This window comes from Taurulus bubalis, assembly GCF_910589615.1.
Source record: "Taurulus bubalis genome assembly, chromosome: 11".
Lineage (NCBI taxonomy): Eukaryota > Metazoa > Chordata > Actinopteri > Perciformes > Cottidae > Taurulus > Taurulus bubalis.
In genome coordinates, this window is record NC_136599.1 from 14,254,848 (window position 1) to 14,270,742 (window position 15,895).

At 44.6% G+C, this 15,895-nt stretch overlaps 1 protein-coding gene across 2 annotated transcripts in view; it reads right to left on the reverse strand.

The window, feature by feature from the left end:
* The window catches only part of rarga (retinoic acid receptor gamma a), a gene marked incomplete at its 5' end in the record, with an annotated part of 29,223 nt that overhangs the window by 11,569 nt on the left and 1,759 nt on the right, over window positions 1–15,895 (reverse strand). The window contains one exon of one of the 2 annotated variants that reach the window (XM_079225611.1): window positions 7,345–7,489. The exons of the other annotated variant lie outside the window; for it this stretch is intronic. Within the exon in view, the coding sequence (XP_079081737.1) occupies window positions 7,345–7,489 (145 nt within the window). Of the gene's footprint in view, window positions 1–7,344; window positions 7,490–15,895 lie in introns of those variants that run through there. 2 annotated transcript variants of the gene reach the window in all.

Consider the following 15,895-nt stretch of genomic DNA (forward strand, 5'->3'; position numbering starts at 1 on the left):
CATTGATCATGTCAAGTAGACAGAACAACTCACAGGCAGGCGAGGAAGCAGACAGGGAGCGGAGGCAGGCAGACAGGCGAGGTGAGGAGAGAGAGGACAGTAGAGACATGGAGGCAAATCCTGAATCCTTTGATCCTCAGGTTGTTTCTCGTCCTCCCAGACTTCCTCTCACCATCTGCAGCCCTGGCTCTCACCTGTCTGTCTCTGGCAAGGCCACCAGCGCTCGTTCAATAGCTATTGCTTCCTCTCCACAACAATAGAAACCTACAAAAGTAGAAGTAGTCCAGCCCTGGCTGCAGCCTTGCTCTGTCAGAGGAAGTGAAGGGAAAGGAGGATAACGTAAACAACAACAGTAGTATTCACTACAGCTCATTGGGGAAGCACCGCAGACCAAAGCATGCAAACGCAAACCTCCTATTGGAAGGAACAAGCACACCCACAAGTAGTAACACACAGTTCATTCCCACTCGACATGTAAATGAACGTGCCAAAGCATCCGCACACACTACAATAAGCGTTTCCTCTAGGCGTAGCCATCTATCTAGCATCTTGATCAAATAATTTGGCTTTACGGCAACAGTTTTCGTCGCTCTTTTCACCAAGAAGGACTTTAGAAGGCAGCTCTATGAGAGAGTCAAAAGCAAAGACAGTGACTGAAAGTAAAATGGGCAGATCAATGCTGAGAGGGAAGCCAGACCATGACTGTGGTTTCCTGATGATACGTACAGGGAGCTTTTTTAAAACTGCAACACTGGCACAAAGTCCCCTTAAACTGGCACCAACACTCTTGAGTCATACCAGATATAGGAGTCACTCTGAGAAACTTCTGCTTTGACTGGTTCAGTGGAGCAATGATGCGTGTCAAAGGTTTTCCACTTTTGCTTGGCAACCAACCTTCAACAGGTTGCCCATCTCTGCGTCTGGGTGGAGCCTGTCAGAGCACGAACACGAAATTCAGATTGAGGCCCAACAGTGATTAATTTCCTTCTCGGTCTGCCTCGTGGAAGTTCCCTGTGATGTTAATATGAGGCAACACATCTCATTTTGACATTTGGACTATAACCATTCAGAGAATACGTCACAGTGAAAGCAAGCCATGCCCATTGAGTCAGCTCGCATAACATAAGTGCACCCTGAACTCATTCAGCATTCCTGAACAAGGCATAAATCACTTCAAGGAGCCCCCAACTCCTTTGCTGGATCACTTCCTGTCTAACTGGCTGGCAGGTTTTCTCTCAGTGTTTTCTGGCAAATGAGGTGCTCAAACAGTGGAGCAGGAGCTGATGAATCCAGGCCTACTGAGAGGCGCTCATTCAATCACAGGCCATACTACAGTAAAGACATGGACATATTATCTGCTAGTTTGCAGCCACTAAAGAGCATGTGTTTTTTCTTCTTCTTTGATTCCATGTATACCTGTTTGTGTGTGTGAGTCATGCCAGTAAGTAAGAATGCACCTCTGCAGGGATGTTTACACACAATTCAGTAATTGTCCATTTTCCTTTATGGGTGTGCATGACAAAGAGCCAGCACAGGGAATGTATCGCTGTGAATGCAATGGTCTAGGATGAAAGGTCATTATTGTGCATTGTGTGTATTCTAAATTACTACATCCAAAGTCGGACTAAAACAGAAATAGAAATTAGAATAAATGAGTCAGTTTCCACAGCAAGTAGACACACATGCTGAGTAAAAAGAAAAACTATGTTTTATGTGAATCTTAGTTAAAAAAGATGACAGTAAGTTGGAGAGAAATCTGACCACTGACCAGCTGTATGTAAAGTTTTCAAGATGTGAACACATTCTCCTGTTTCCTGCCGTAACCCGACTTTCTCCCAATAACCTGGTTTCATGTGCACTTGTAAACATGGTCAGCGATTGAACACAGAAACAGGCACACATGTGCATACCTATTACGTTTTCCATAGACATTCATGTTTTCACACCAAAAACTCCCAAACTGTCACTTAAGCACATAATTACAGGCATGTTAGCTTACACACACCTGTTCCCCCTCAGTGATCACACAGGCAAAATGTACGCACAAACAAATTAACTAATGCATATACAAATAAACTCATAACATTTCCAGACAAGTCACGGCAGTTGCACATAGGCACATTTTGACTAATGTCCAAGTGAACACAACAGCAGCGGACCTCCCTCCTCTTCCTCGGCCAACTTCTCTTCCATCACTCTCCACCTCTGAGCCCAGATTATAGCTGTGCTGCACCGGCCGCCCACCACTCCCTGCCAAACACTGTCGGCCGCGTAAACACAGCCCATTCACTCACACACACACACACACACACACACACACACACACACACACACACACACACACACACACACACACACACACACACACACACACACACACACACACACACACACACACACACACACGGAGGGAGGACAGTCAGGCTCGTCTGGGTTTCTAGTTGCGGCGTGGTTGTCGGAGCCCTCCGCTTCTCACAACAGTGAGCCCCTAGCAACCCTCGAGCCAAGCTGTCAGTCAATAACATGATGGTAACAGAACTGCTATCTTCACACTCAGCTCTCACTTGGCTCCGAGCTGACTTACACACACTCCTATATATGCTATACTCAAATACACATGCACAAAAGTACATTGCGTGCGAAATAAACTCACAGGTGCATGCATGAGTACAACAAGCATACACACAAAAAGGCCAAGGTGCGCGCACGCGCACGCACACGCACACGCACACACAGTCAATTGCCACACCTTTGTACAAGGGAAAATTAAACCTGGCAGTCAGAGAACTGTTTTCAGTAAACAGCTACAACAGTAGTGACCAGACATGGGTGTCCGGGTGGGCAGCTACAGTACCTCCGTGACCAGCAAACTATGTAAACCATGTAAAAGAACTTATAAAAGTCCACATTATATACTCTGCTGATACAGAAGGGCAAACTGTTGGCCCAGTTGCCTCAGAACAGCCTGAACAAGATTCCTCGGAATGTTTCAGCAGAAGCGCTCTTGTGAAACTTCTTCTTTAAAAAAAAAAAAAAAAAACACGAAGATGAACAGAACGTCCAATGGGACAGATTCAGCGTCCACACGGTGGTTGATGGGTTTTATTTACAGCGGTGTGACTGACGCTGCTGAGGCGCTATAAACCGCTATTAGAGCAGAGCTGGATTCCAACACAGGCCTGTGGAATCCAGCCTGGCACATTGTCTGTCTCTGGGTTTGACACAGCAGTCTGGGTGCCCAACGCCAGCCAAACAGGCACGTAAACACACATACATTGACATATGGGAGTTCACATATAGACTCTACACACGCAAGCACAAGTTGACATGTTCATATGTATGCATAAGCAAAAAAAAAAAAAAAACACATTAAAAGGGGGGTTGTGGAAATAACTCAGCAACTGCAGGGATTGAAACTGTTTATTTATAGGCGGCACTGACTATTAATGGCCTTGGCTATTACTGCAGAGACAGATCTGTTAGCAAGGTGGTGTGATACACAGAGGTGTCCTTATCATGAAAATGGCTTCCTGCTAAGAAAGTGTTTTCCATGTTGTAAAGTAATATAATACAGTAAATATAAAATAACTATTATGTAGTTAGAATGAACTTAAATCATATGTAATATTATCATTTTAGATTAAATGTATTGCCAGAGCAGACTGTGTATTAAAAAAAGTTTTTTTACAGCTACTCTTGATAGTGTTTTTAGGAAATAGATGTAGCATACACACACACACACACATCAGCCGTTGCATATAGAGACGCACATATATACAAATACCTACACTTACAGATGCATAGCCTATAGTGCCTTTCCCCAGAAAGATGCTTAGCAAAATGGGCTCTCTATCCACTCACTGCACACTGACATCTGGTGCTTTTCGACTACAGTTTGTTATTACTGAACAGACAAAGTTCCTCTCATGCTTCAGTATTCTGTGTATTTCATGTTGAACTCATCTTCTACTTCAAACAGCTCATTTAGTTGCATTGAAATAATTGCTTCCAGAGACAAGTGAGGGCTTTTCATCGGTCATATCAATTACGACTCAGTGACCTTGGGCCAGCTGACGACTTAAGCCTTTTAACTTCAGCACATTCATTTGACATTATCTTGAAAGAATCAACAAGGTTTATGTATATAACAGTACTGACAAGTCCTCATTAGAACAGCAACCACGGTACTCTGTCTCCTTCATTCTCTGTCATACACACACACACACACCCAAGATACCACTATCTATTCCCAGTCCTGCCCCCTCAGGCATTCTAATCTTTTAATTGAATCTTTTGTAATTATAATGAAATAACTGCGGACTTCCATCAGGGAGAAAATGATCGGGGGCCAGAATGTGCCAGCGGTCACAGGAAGCTCTTATTTCTCTGCCATTGCTGCTGAGATATACCCCCATTTCAATTAGCTCCTCAATTCACATTTGAACAGCACATTAAGGTAAAACAAAGAGGCGTGTGTGCCTATGTATGTACGTGTGTGTGTGTGTGTGTGTGTGTGTGTGTGTGTGTGTGTGTGTGTGTGTGTGTGTGTGTGTGTGTGTGTGTGTGTGTGTGTGTGAATGATTGCACACAAAGTGATGGATCAGTCTATCCATCTGGTACTGCCATGTCACTCTCTTGAATGTATCGCTTGGAAGCATCACAATTAATATCCAAACAGTGTTAAAAAAGCTACGAGTGTGTTTTGGTGAGAAAAACACACTTCCCCTTCTTCTGACCCTGGATAACTGCTAAGCGTAATTGCCTCATTCTTCTAAGCAAATGAACATTGAAGGAGAGGGAATTGGTCTGCATAGCATCTCTGAAATGGCTTCCCTGGCAGTTGACTAATTCAGTTCTCATTGACGTATGACTAAATCAGTGTCCATTATCCGTACGCACAAGGCAGCTCAGATGTAGCACAAGCTCCTTGGTACAAGGCACTTAAGAGCATTACACAAGCCAAGCTGGTTGAAAGGATCTCCTTTTCAGCAAGCTGACAAGGCCGCCACACAGGGTGTAGATCTGGCATTGGCCGGCCCATAGCCTCTCACTAACCTCTGACATTGAGGTCTCCCACTGGAGAACAAAAAAAACAGGAAAACTGACCACACACTTTTAAGTCCTCGAACTGTCCCGGGCTAACGGCCAACGACAGTGACACTTTCACCGCAGGAGATTTACTGCCAGGACAATAGGATATACTCATTACGTGTAAGATTTAGGGGGGCAACGTTGTGTTATTGTATTTTGCACAGATTATCAAAGAACTACTGACCAATTTTTAAGTTCTCCTGACACCGATGTTTTCATGAAATTTACCTCAAAGTGCACATCTTTTTACATACAAAAAGCACATGAGTATCATGCCAGAGCCAGTTGACTCCCTCTGCAGACCCTGTGGTTATTTTGCAGAGCAGAGTGTGTGCTTGTGTGAGAGTGGCATGGGAGCCCGACAGGTCCCTCTGTTGTGCAGCTGGGCTGGCTTAATGAGATATCAGACTCAAACATCAATTCATCAGCCTCATTGATGAGGACAATGAGGGGCAACTGCTTCAGCAAAGAGAGGCATTATGGCTCCTCGTGTGGGGATAGGGCTGCCTTGTTTACAAAGGTTATTGGGCACAGAGGGCTTGAAACAGTACACCACACCAGCCTCCACTTTGCTCTGCTCTGCTAGACTCAGCTCCCTTACCCTCGGGGCAGCTTCTCAGGGCTTTTTTTTTTTTTTTTTCCCCTCTTTGATTTTCTGGAACAAAGACCCAAAAGAAAAATGTACTTCTGGAATCTGGAGGCCTAATTTTCAAATGTGTGTGAATGGGCTAAAACGAGAACCCATAGAAGCCTGATTGATTAAATAAACAAATCTCATCTTGTTATCATCAGGGTTCCCCGAGCTAAGCAGAGCAGGCTGGGCTGGCTGGAGTCCCCCCCCCTGGCCTCGGCCTTCCCTGACAGAGCATCTGTCTTCATTAAAGCTCAGCCAGTGTGCATGACAGCCACTGAAACACTGGTGTCTTCACGATTAATGAAGACAGATGAGTCCCCCCAAGAGGCAGTAAAAAGGAACAAAAAAGCAGGAGGGTGAACAAACAGAAAAATACAGCAACAACAAAAAATCAGAACCAATTTTAAAAAAGCTTTCCAAAAACAAGAAATCAGTCCAGCTGTTTATCCCACTGCTCTATCTCTTCTTGTATTCCTGAATGTTTTTCCACTGTCATATCTGGCTTGTCTCCCTCTACACTTCTCCCACCATACCATGCATACACCCCCCCCCCCCCCCCCCCCCCCCTCCTGTCTCCCTCCACACTTACTTCTCCCACCATACCATGCATACATCCCCCCCCCTCACACTCCTTTCCCACTCTCACACGCTCTCTCACAGCAGTAGTGGCCCCCTGGAAGTGTATGGAAATGGACCCCAGTTTTGTCTTTACAGAGACAGGCCTGTTGTTATAGCCAGAGCCTTGTCTGAAGTCAAGAAAAAGAAGCAAGAGGAAAAATGAATCTGACAGAGAAGAAGAGAAAAAAGAAAGCTGGCCAGAATATCCATCTGCTTTTTTAGACTGTGCATGTATTCTACATTTCTAATTTATTCATTTATCCATTTAATAATTCATCTACTTATTAATTCATAGCTCCAGAGGAATATCATTATCCATCTTGTATCCAGAAGCCTAAACACACCTCTGACCTATGAGGACTGCAGCACACAACTTTTAACATCTGTAATATTAAAAAGCTATTTGTCAATAACATTTAATTAGAAATGCACCAGAAACCAAACTTGTAGAGTCAAATCCACAACAAGAAAGAACGTTAAACTAAAGTGTCAGTGTTTTGTCTTTTTCCTGTAGCACAGCATTTATTTCCTCCTTCTTTCATCTGTGCATACTTAGTTTTGTTTTTAGTGTACACCTGGCAAGGTCAAACCTCAGGTGGCGACACATTGTCACTGAAACTTGACTCCATGGGCCCCACACAAACACACACACACACACACACACACACACACACACACACACACACACACACACACACAGTGCATATCATATCATAGCAGAGTTTCTTTCAGATGGCTGAGCAGCTCAAACTGTCTGTGGGCTGTGAGGGGGGAGAGGAGAGGAAAAGAGAGGAGAGGAGACTGTGTCCCAGTCCTTTCCTGTGCTGCTCTTGCTCTGTAGCCCCTGACAGCAGCCCCCTTGGTCGAGCCCTGAGGGGTAAGCAAGCCAGCAATGAGAGAGACAGAGAGAGAGAGAGAGAGAGAGAGAGAGAGAGAGAGAGAGAGAGAGAGAGGCCGACATGATTGTGTCATACAAGAAATCCAAACCGGATGCCACTTACACTGAACGCTGGCACTGCCCGTCCAGGCGAAGGGGTCCAGCCCCGCAAAGAAGGGGCTCGCCTTCCGCAGCATGCACGCACCCCGGCTGGTGACATCATAGAGCTGACGGGGGCCCATTCCCAGAGCCTCCATACAGTCGAACATGGCACCCACCCCCCGCCCTCAGCAAAAGAAAAAAATCACTCCGAGCCCTCGGTCCTGCTGCGTCCTGCCTGCGTCCAGCGCGCACGTCACTCGCTGAGGCAGTGACAACAACAAACAGCAGCAGCAGCAACAGCTAGCTGGATCTGCTGCCTTCACTTATCTCTCGTTGTCACTCCCTCTGCTGCTCTTTCCTGCCGATGCTGGAGTTTCCCTTCTTTCCCCCTCAGCTGGAATGCAGATCTGGTTCCTGCCTGGCTGAGCTGAGCTGAGCTGAGCTGAGCGTGACTCCGACTCTCTCCTCTCCCCTCTCCCCCTGCCCTTGGGTGAGCTGCTCTCTGTCTGCTGTAACAGACCTAAATAACAGCCTCTCACAGAGCTGGCTGAGCCCCAGACACGGCGGAGCGAACCAACTGCCTCGGCATGACGCTCCGAGAGGGGGTGGAGAGAGAGAGAGAGAGAGAGAGAGAGAGAGAGAATGCCAGAGAGGGAGGGCTAGAGAGAGGGACCCAGGAGGAGCGGGGAGAAGGGAGGAGAGGGAGGAGAGGGGGCCGGCCAGCAGAGCTTGCACTCGAGGAAGAACTGATCTGGTTAGAGGACAAAACTCTATTCCTATTCTTCTTTTGCTCTTTCTTTTTGGTCCGTGCTGCGTTTGTGTTTCATATTTTATCCCAGAACGCAAACAAACACAGACTCCCCCTCCCTCCCTCCCCGCGTGTCCCATTCAGGTCTGGTCCCGGTCTCCTCCATCGCACCTCCCCCAGTTCCCCTGCAGTAAATATGAGCCCCCTCCCCTCCCTTCTCTGAGCCCCCGTCTCTAATCATAACCATATTAAAGTCCAGCCACTGGCCGGGTGTGTGTGTGTGTGTGTGTGTGTGTGTGTGTGTGTGTGTGTGTGTGTGTGTGTGTGTGTGTGTGTGTGTGTGTGTGAGAAAGAGAGCCAAAGAGAGCGAGAAAGAACATTGTGCTGAGGTTGAACCCAGAAACCAGATGCCAGGGTAAATCCCTCCCTCTCTGTCTGTTTGAGGGAACAGAGGATGGGCAGTTCTTTCTGTCTCTCGCTGCCGAAGTGCTTTAACAGTGATGAATGAGGGCTGCCTTGCTCAATCCCCGCAGTGCATTTACACAGACAAATACCCCCAATATACAAACACACCATGTGCTGGACACACTTCTCACAGGTTCTCTTGACCCTGTTTGTGATTTATCTCCGAGCAACCATTGTGAAGAAGCACAGAGAGATGTGAGGATGCAGATGTGACGTGCTTGTGCAAGTAATGAATTTGAATGTGCCACCTGAATGTATCATTCAGGCCCCCAAAAAATTCTGCCTTCCACATTTGGCTTTCTTAAACCCAGGCTGTTCTGTGTATCGATAAAATCATTCAATTTAAAACATAGCAGTGCCCTCACAGTGATAGTAAATCAAAAGGGAAATCAATAGGCGGTCTGCGGTCAATAAAAAAGCCTGTCACTGGTCCTAACTGTTCCTCAGCAGATGGATGGACTCTGGCTAGCGAAAGCAAACGGCTTGATACAATGGGAGATATATGATAATAGAATGACTTTAGTCTGTGTGCCCCACACATCCATCTCCCCCTGTCAGGCCAGTACAAGTGGTACAGCCCAGCAGGCAAAAAAGACAACATTTCCTGTCAATCTGTGCTGCTGGCTACACTCTCCATAAACACACAGTGCCCTCCCTCCCTCCCTCCTCCTCGTCTGTCTCACACTTCACTCTTTTTCCTGTCTCATGAAAGAAACCATGCTTTCACGTTTCGGGCTATTTTGAATGATTTCGATTAAAATGTTTATTGACCTAAAAGCTTTTCCTTCGGTTGAAATCCCCTTGTTTATTTTGTTAAGCTGGTTCACTAAAGCAGCCATACACACATGCATACACACACCAGCACAGACTCTACTCACACATTTAACAGCTCTTTTGTTGCATCAAACAGTAAACAAGATCAGTAGTTTTTATGTGTTTCTTCATACACTTGTCGGGTCATAAAGGGGAAGCTTTATGACAGCAAGAATAGAACAGTGAGGCTAACAAACTGTCATCTGTCAAAGATGCCCCTGCTAACAGTGTGTTGAGAAAAATTAGTCTTTTTTTTCTACCTCTCCACCCATTTACACAATAATAATTAAAAAAAAGTTCAGATCTGGATGCATTTCAGATTAAATCATCACTGCCAACGAGTCACATTTTTATGATCCACAAGTATTCTTCTCACACTCGTCTTTCGTCTGTTTCCTGTGTTTTTTTCTCTCTTTTTTCTTTCTCGCTGCTCGTTTCAAACAGCATCCTGGAAACTAAAAACTGGCCAATCCCCTGGTGTTCAAATGTTCTTTGTACATCGCCGTTGTTTGCCAGGGCTGCTCTCTGGACCGGCATGCAGCAACACAATCGATTTATAATATCATGTGCTCACACTTTGAAACTCTTTTGTTTTTGGAGATTTATGGACCTTATCCGATTCCACTGGTTTTGACATTTATTTTTTACTGTGTTTGAGACGATAATTCAGACCACTAACTCCAGGTTCTCCAATTGTTGGCACCCAGCACTGTGAGCTAAGAGTCTTCCAGCGCTTCAGAGGGTTTGCGGAGTGAGTTTAGACATCTAATCTACACATACTCCATACTGCTGCTGACCCAGGCCGGTCCCTGCCTCCCCTCCCTCCTCCCCTTCCTTCCCCAGCCAGAGAGGTTGAACTCTAGAAGAAACCCCCACTGGGCCACTAACTTTCCCCCCAAACTTATCCTGCCCTCCCTCCTTCTCTCCCTCACTCTGGCTCACAAGTCTCTCCATCGCTCTCCTCATACCTTCCCCATTCCATGTTTCTGCAAATTTTCTCCCCATTTGATCAAATTCCCAATGGCAGTTTTTCCCTAACTGCATGATTTGTTTTAGTTGACAAAGATCTCTGCTTTTGGAAATGTTTCATTTTCAGTGGCTGCCAACTCACTGGTCATTTTGTGTGACTGCTGAGTTTAATCATGTTCAATTGCACCGATTACAGATCACATTCAAAAGTTGTAATGTTTCTTCTGTGACATGACATGTTTCATCTCTTTATCTACACATCAGACAGTCAGCTGGTCCCAGACTGCTTATAGCTCCACGTGGGCCGGAGCCCAGGAAAATAAGGCTTTACTGTCTGACACTCTGATGCCAATTACAGATAAGACATATACAACACATTGTTGCCACTTCCTCTGTATACAGTCATTCACGTTCCAGCCAAGCAGTCAACAACGCAGTGGTGTGTGAGGCAATAAAGGTGGCTTGCTTTTAAATGTCTATGTGCTAAAAGCTGCATGGTGATTTTGAAAGGAATGCAGAGCTTTTTCATTGCTGATGTGAACATGTGCACAGTGTGTGGACGTGCTGAAACAGATTGCCGGTGATGATAGAGACACTGAACACCAGTTCAGAGCGCCCTCCCACTGCAGCCAGATTCAGGTTACTCAGAAACACAGACATACACACAGGAATTATTTTTACAAATAAAGTAGCTTAATGAAGGACGCAACAAACAAGATCCATGCATCTAAAATATATTTTCCATACTTTTAATTTTTTAACTAATTAAAGAAAGTAACAGAGGGCAATCCTTGCGTTCCTACCCATCACATCCATCAACTGCTCCACGAGCAGCATTTTTTTTTTTTTTTTACACATGTTCAGCTCTGACAAGACATGTAATCCACTAATCTACTTCACTCTCACAATATATCTCTGGAAGATACCTGATGTGTCACTGAAGAGGGATGTCAGGAATTGAATATATTTTATTTTGAACGTTTATTAAAAATACATGTGTATGTAAAAACTAAACAAAATTGCCAATAAATAAGGGGACTTTAAAGAGGCAATTTAAATTAACATTTCATGTCTGAATTTGAGAGGGAAGAAGCAACACGCGTGTCTGGGCCTACTCAGTTATAATCTATACTAATCCATCAATACTCAATCAGTCACATGAACCTACTTTCTGCCCCAGCGTCGATCCCCACAACAATTATGGGAGAGCCCATTTCTCAGCAGCGGCCATGTTGGCGTCTGTTCACATGCCGGTCCCACCAAAGGCCTAACACAGCTACTTTTCAGAGCACTATCATTTTTGGCCGTCTTTCAGCAAAGTCTTTTTCACTGTCTGTCTTTCTCTCTCCCTCTATCTGCACTGTCATGACATTTCGCTACCCGTGTTTTCTGAAAAAAAAAGATCTTTTAGTCATGTGGCGAAAAACACGAAACGTCTTGTCTTGTTCTCATAGGCCCGCCCTGTGTGCCCTCCCACGCCTTTTGAAGGCCCATCCCTCCTGTCTCGCCATTGCACGCTCTTCATCTTGCACGTGCCCACAAAGGCCCATCTGAAAACAGACCCCTCCCCTTTTTAATAGTAGCCTCTTTATCTTCATCTGTCATCGTGTCAGAGCTGTAGTAAACTCTGTGGCCTCTCCTTTACCAGCAACCTTTGCTGACTTTCCACACACGCAGGCATGCAGGCATACGCACACATGTACACACTCAATACACACACACAGTTTCAGAAAGTTTCCAGCACTTAGGGCAAATTGGCTCCAACTTGCACAGAGGGATAACGAAAGGAAATCCAAGGTGAACGCCGAGGAGAAAGAGAGAAAGAGGAGAGAGAAAAGAGTGAAGGAATTCAAGAGTGCATAAGCCGACAGGCTTTAGATGGATACCATCGGAGGAGCAGATATTCCCCTCAGTTTCACAATAAAAACTCCTCCTGCTTTAAATTGGCAGGAAAAACAAAGTGGGCCTTTCTGTCCATTTCCCCCCTCATCTATTGAATCATGGCCAGCAATGGTTGAACATTTAAAAAAAAGAGCAATGTGAGGGGAATCGATTTCCAAAAAGAAGAGCTGTCATCTTGAGGCTGGGTCGCCATGGGAGATAAAACCAGGGCTGTTTATTAAAGCTCCAATCTCAGTGACAGATCAAGACACGACCAAACCGCCCTATACGTGCTGTCATCACGCACAAGGACACACAAACGGTCCATCGCATTGGTAATGTGCTATGTAGATCGTGGTCACAGGAGCAGAGATGCCAGCGAGCAGATTGCTCTTCCATGGCATCTTTTTCTGATTAAGTTTTGACACAGCTAATATTAAATAAATAAATAGGTGCTTCACAATTTGAAGCGGTAATATATTTAACATGATTTGGTAATTCAAAATGGTTAGAGATAACATTTGTATTCAACATGTGCAGACCTTTACTTTCATACTGAAATTATCCGGAGTTGATTTCTTTTATGTTTTAGACAGCATGACAGATGCTACGCTTGTTAAGAAAGAAATACAATATTGGCATGTATGAAAATACACCTCATACATCATTATATATCTCTTTACACTGCTCTATTTTAGTCTTTTAAATTAGTATAATCTATAAGCAATGATCACATGAAAGGCTACTATCAATCTCAAAATATTTCTCTCATTCCTGAAGGTTTTCTAAAATCCTCATTTATAATGTTTTCACCGCAGGCTCAGGACGGTTTTTTCCTGCTCCTTCAATAAATCTAACAGAGGTCAGTAAATGACACAGAGATTGACAGAGGTCAGAGATGATCGGCTTTGCTAGCAAGAGCAAACAGAACATTTAACTCTCAGGTGTCTCCGATGGCCTTTCACAGATTTAAAAGAGAGATGATATCACAATTTGTAAAGAGGAAAATTAAAAGAGAAAGAAGTCTTTCTGTGTCTGGAAAGCTTGTGCCTGTGAGGGACAGCAGGGCTGAGCTCATCAGTTTCATATCCATATAGCTCCATTTCTCTTTCATCTCCCTCCTACGTTACTAGAATATACAGTAAACCCACATACGCACGCACATTATGCAATACCCAAACCTCCACAGTGAGGCACGTACCCACCTCCATCAAGGCTGGGCTGAAAGCCAGCACTTCAACCTTTATGAAAAAAAAAAAAAAGCTGTACAATGTGCTGTTTATGCTAGTTTGCGCATTCAGTGGAGACGGCTTGACTCTGATCATCCACATGTCCCTCTCCTCCATTTAAAAGTTTACTTTGACATTCCCTCTTAAAGCACATTTCCCACCAAAATGGCTCCTTTACGCAACTCCCCAAGCGCCCTAAGCCAACATGACTTTCTTGTGTGTGTGTGTGTGTGTGTGTGTGTGTGTGTGTGTGTGGGTATCTGTGTGTGTATGTGTGTGTGTGTGTGTGTGTGTGTGTGTGTGTGTGTGTGTGTTTAAGAATGCAATGAGTGTTTTTTAATTATGTCACTCTGCATGAGGATATTCTTTTCTGCTGGAATGGTTTGATCTGCCTGATATATATTTGACAAATATGCATATTATATTGAGCCTGTTTAATATTGATCTTGTTCCCAGTTCTTTCTTTATAGAAGCTCATGCTCACCACGTCGTTACTCAGCTCTGGTCTGATTGGGCCAACATGCAGATCACAATCACCTGAGGGATGAATGGGCTTCCATCTAAAGATTGCTTAATCTGCTTTGTGATATTGATTTGGCAATGCCTGACTGAGATCTCTGTGAAATCAAAATATTACGCAATTAAAATTGTTGAGAAGTTTTTTTTACAATATGCTCAACTTTTGTTTGATTCTTTGCCTTAGTATAAATCCCTTCCCAACACACACTTTGTATACAAAGCTGTTTACTTAGTCTCCACTAGGGGCACAACTGAGCAGACGCAGGCAGCTTTTACACAAGTTTCAACACACTATTCATGTGTTTCTATTAATACAATGCTTTTAATTCCACCCCACTGTGTGATGCAGCTGAAAAAGTTCACAGTTGAGCCTCTCGTGAGAGGAACTCAACATAAAGCTGTATAGTCATGGTCTGAATTGAAAGTCCGAGCCAAGCAAAGGACTGCAGATTTTGGTCTGAGCCATGTGGGCTGAAGGAAATGACCTACTAACTTTTCAAAACATCCCTGTGGCTGGCTTTGGGGCCAGGGCTCCGGCCCTGATTGGTGAAAGCTTATAGAGGTGTTTCAGGGCTCAGTGGTGATGTTATCACATAGTAAGTGGCCTTAATGGGCTTCCAACTGTTTGTTTGAAGGGCTCCCATAATGACAGGGATCAACTGATAACGGCCTCTGCTACACACTGCACAGAGAGCCGTCAGGCCCTCTCATGGATGAATAAACGCAAATATAAAGATATGGGTGAAAAAGGATGGGAGTCTTGCAGCACACCCACATCGGTGCAACTCATTCACACAAGACTTGAAGTGAAGCATTACCGTTGTTTGAGTCCACTTCCTCTCTGTATGCATTAAGAATAAAGAAAAGTCAACTATCTCTGCATGTGCAAACACAGCCATCCCTCCGCTCTCCTGTCTCTTCCCACTTCTGTGCAAAACAGGTATTTTCAAAAAAAAAAAAATTCAAAACACAGCGCTGCCGTGGGAGGTGCTCCGACCTGTCGGCACACCACGCACGCCCAACAAAGGTAGGTTTCACCCAGGCTACCGTTCTAACAACAATTACGCACGGAGCTTTGGAGCCGGCAAGAATGCAGTGCTATTAACTGCACACACAAACACACATGCACACAGAGAAATATCCACAGAGCTACTCCCTTTATGTGAAGGTATTTTCTCTGTCTGGGCTACAGACAGACCTGACAACAATGAGCAGGCCTGTTAAGCCAACTCCTGGAGGAGGAGGAGGAAGAGGAGAAGGAGGAGGAGAAGAAGAAGAAGAAGAAGAAGAAGAAGAAGAAGAAGAAGAAGAAGAAGAAGAAGAAGAAGAAGAAGAAGAAGAAGAAGAAGAACAGGGGCCTGGGGAATGTCCAAACCAAGGCCTTTTGTCTGCTGACTGCTGTCAGTAAAGTTACTTGTAACATTCCTTGTGAAGGGTTACACCAAAAGGACGTTTTAAAAGCGCACACTAACAGCTGATCATTTTCCATCCACTGGTGAAAACCTAAATTGATACTGAGATGTACTTTTTAATGGGCTTCAGCGAAAGGTGTATTGTCTACTACTAAAACAATTTGTCGATGCACACATAAAGTTAAGTCAGCACTAATTGTCACTGTGATCCTGACTTAATCTCTGACCCCAGCCTTGTTTAAGCTGTGACACAGAGTTTAAACAGAATAATTGCAGTCCTTAATTAACCCTTGTGAACGATACTACTGCCAGCGCGGATGTGTCAGTACAAGCAGTCATGTATGAGGGCCCCAGTGCAAGTGGTTGCCTGCGTCTTTTTGTGCTTTGATACTTGTTTTGGTTTTAACTCCTGCCAGTGTAAAAAACAAAAAGAATCCATCTGTCAGTGTGGTGGGATTTCGCTCAGTGTCAGGGGTATGTTTCTAGTTTTTAGATGAAAGAAAGGCTCTGTGGTGTGAGAGAGAGAGAGAAAGAGAG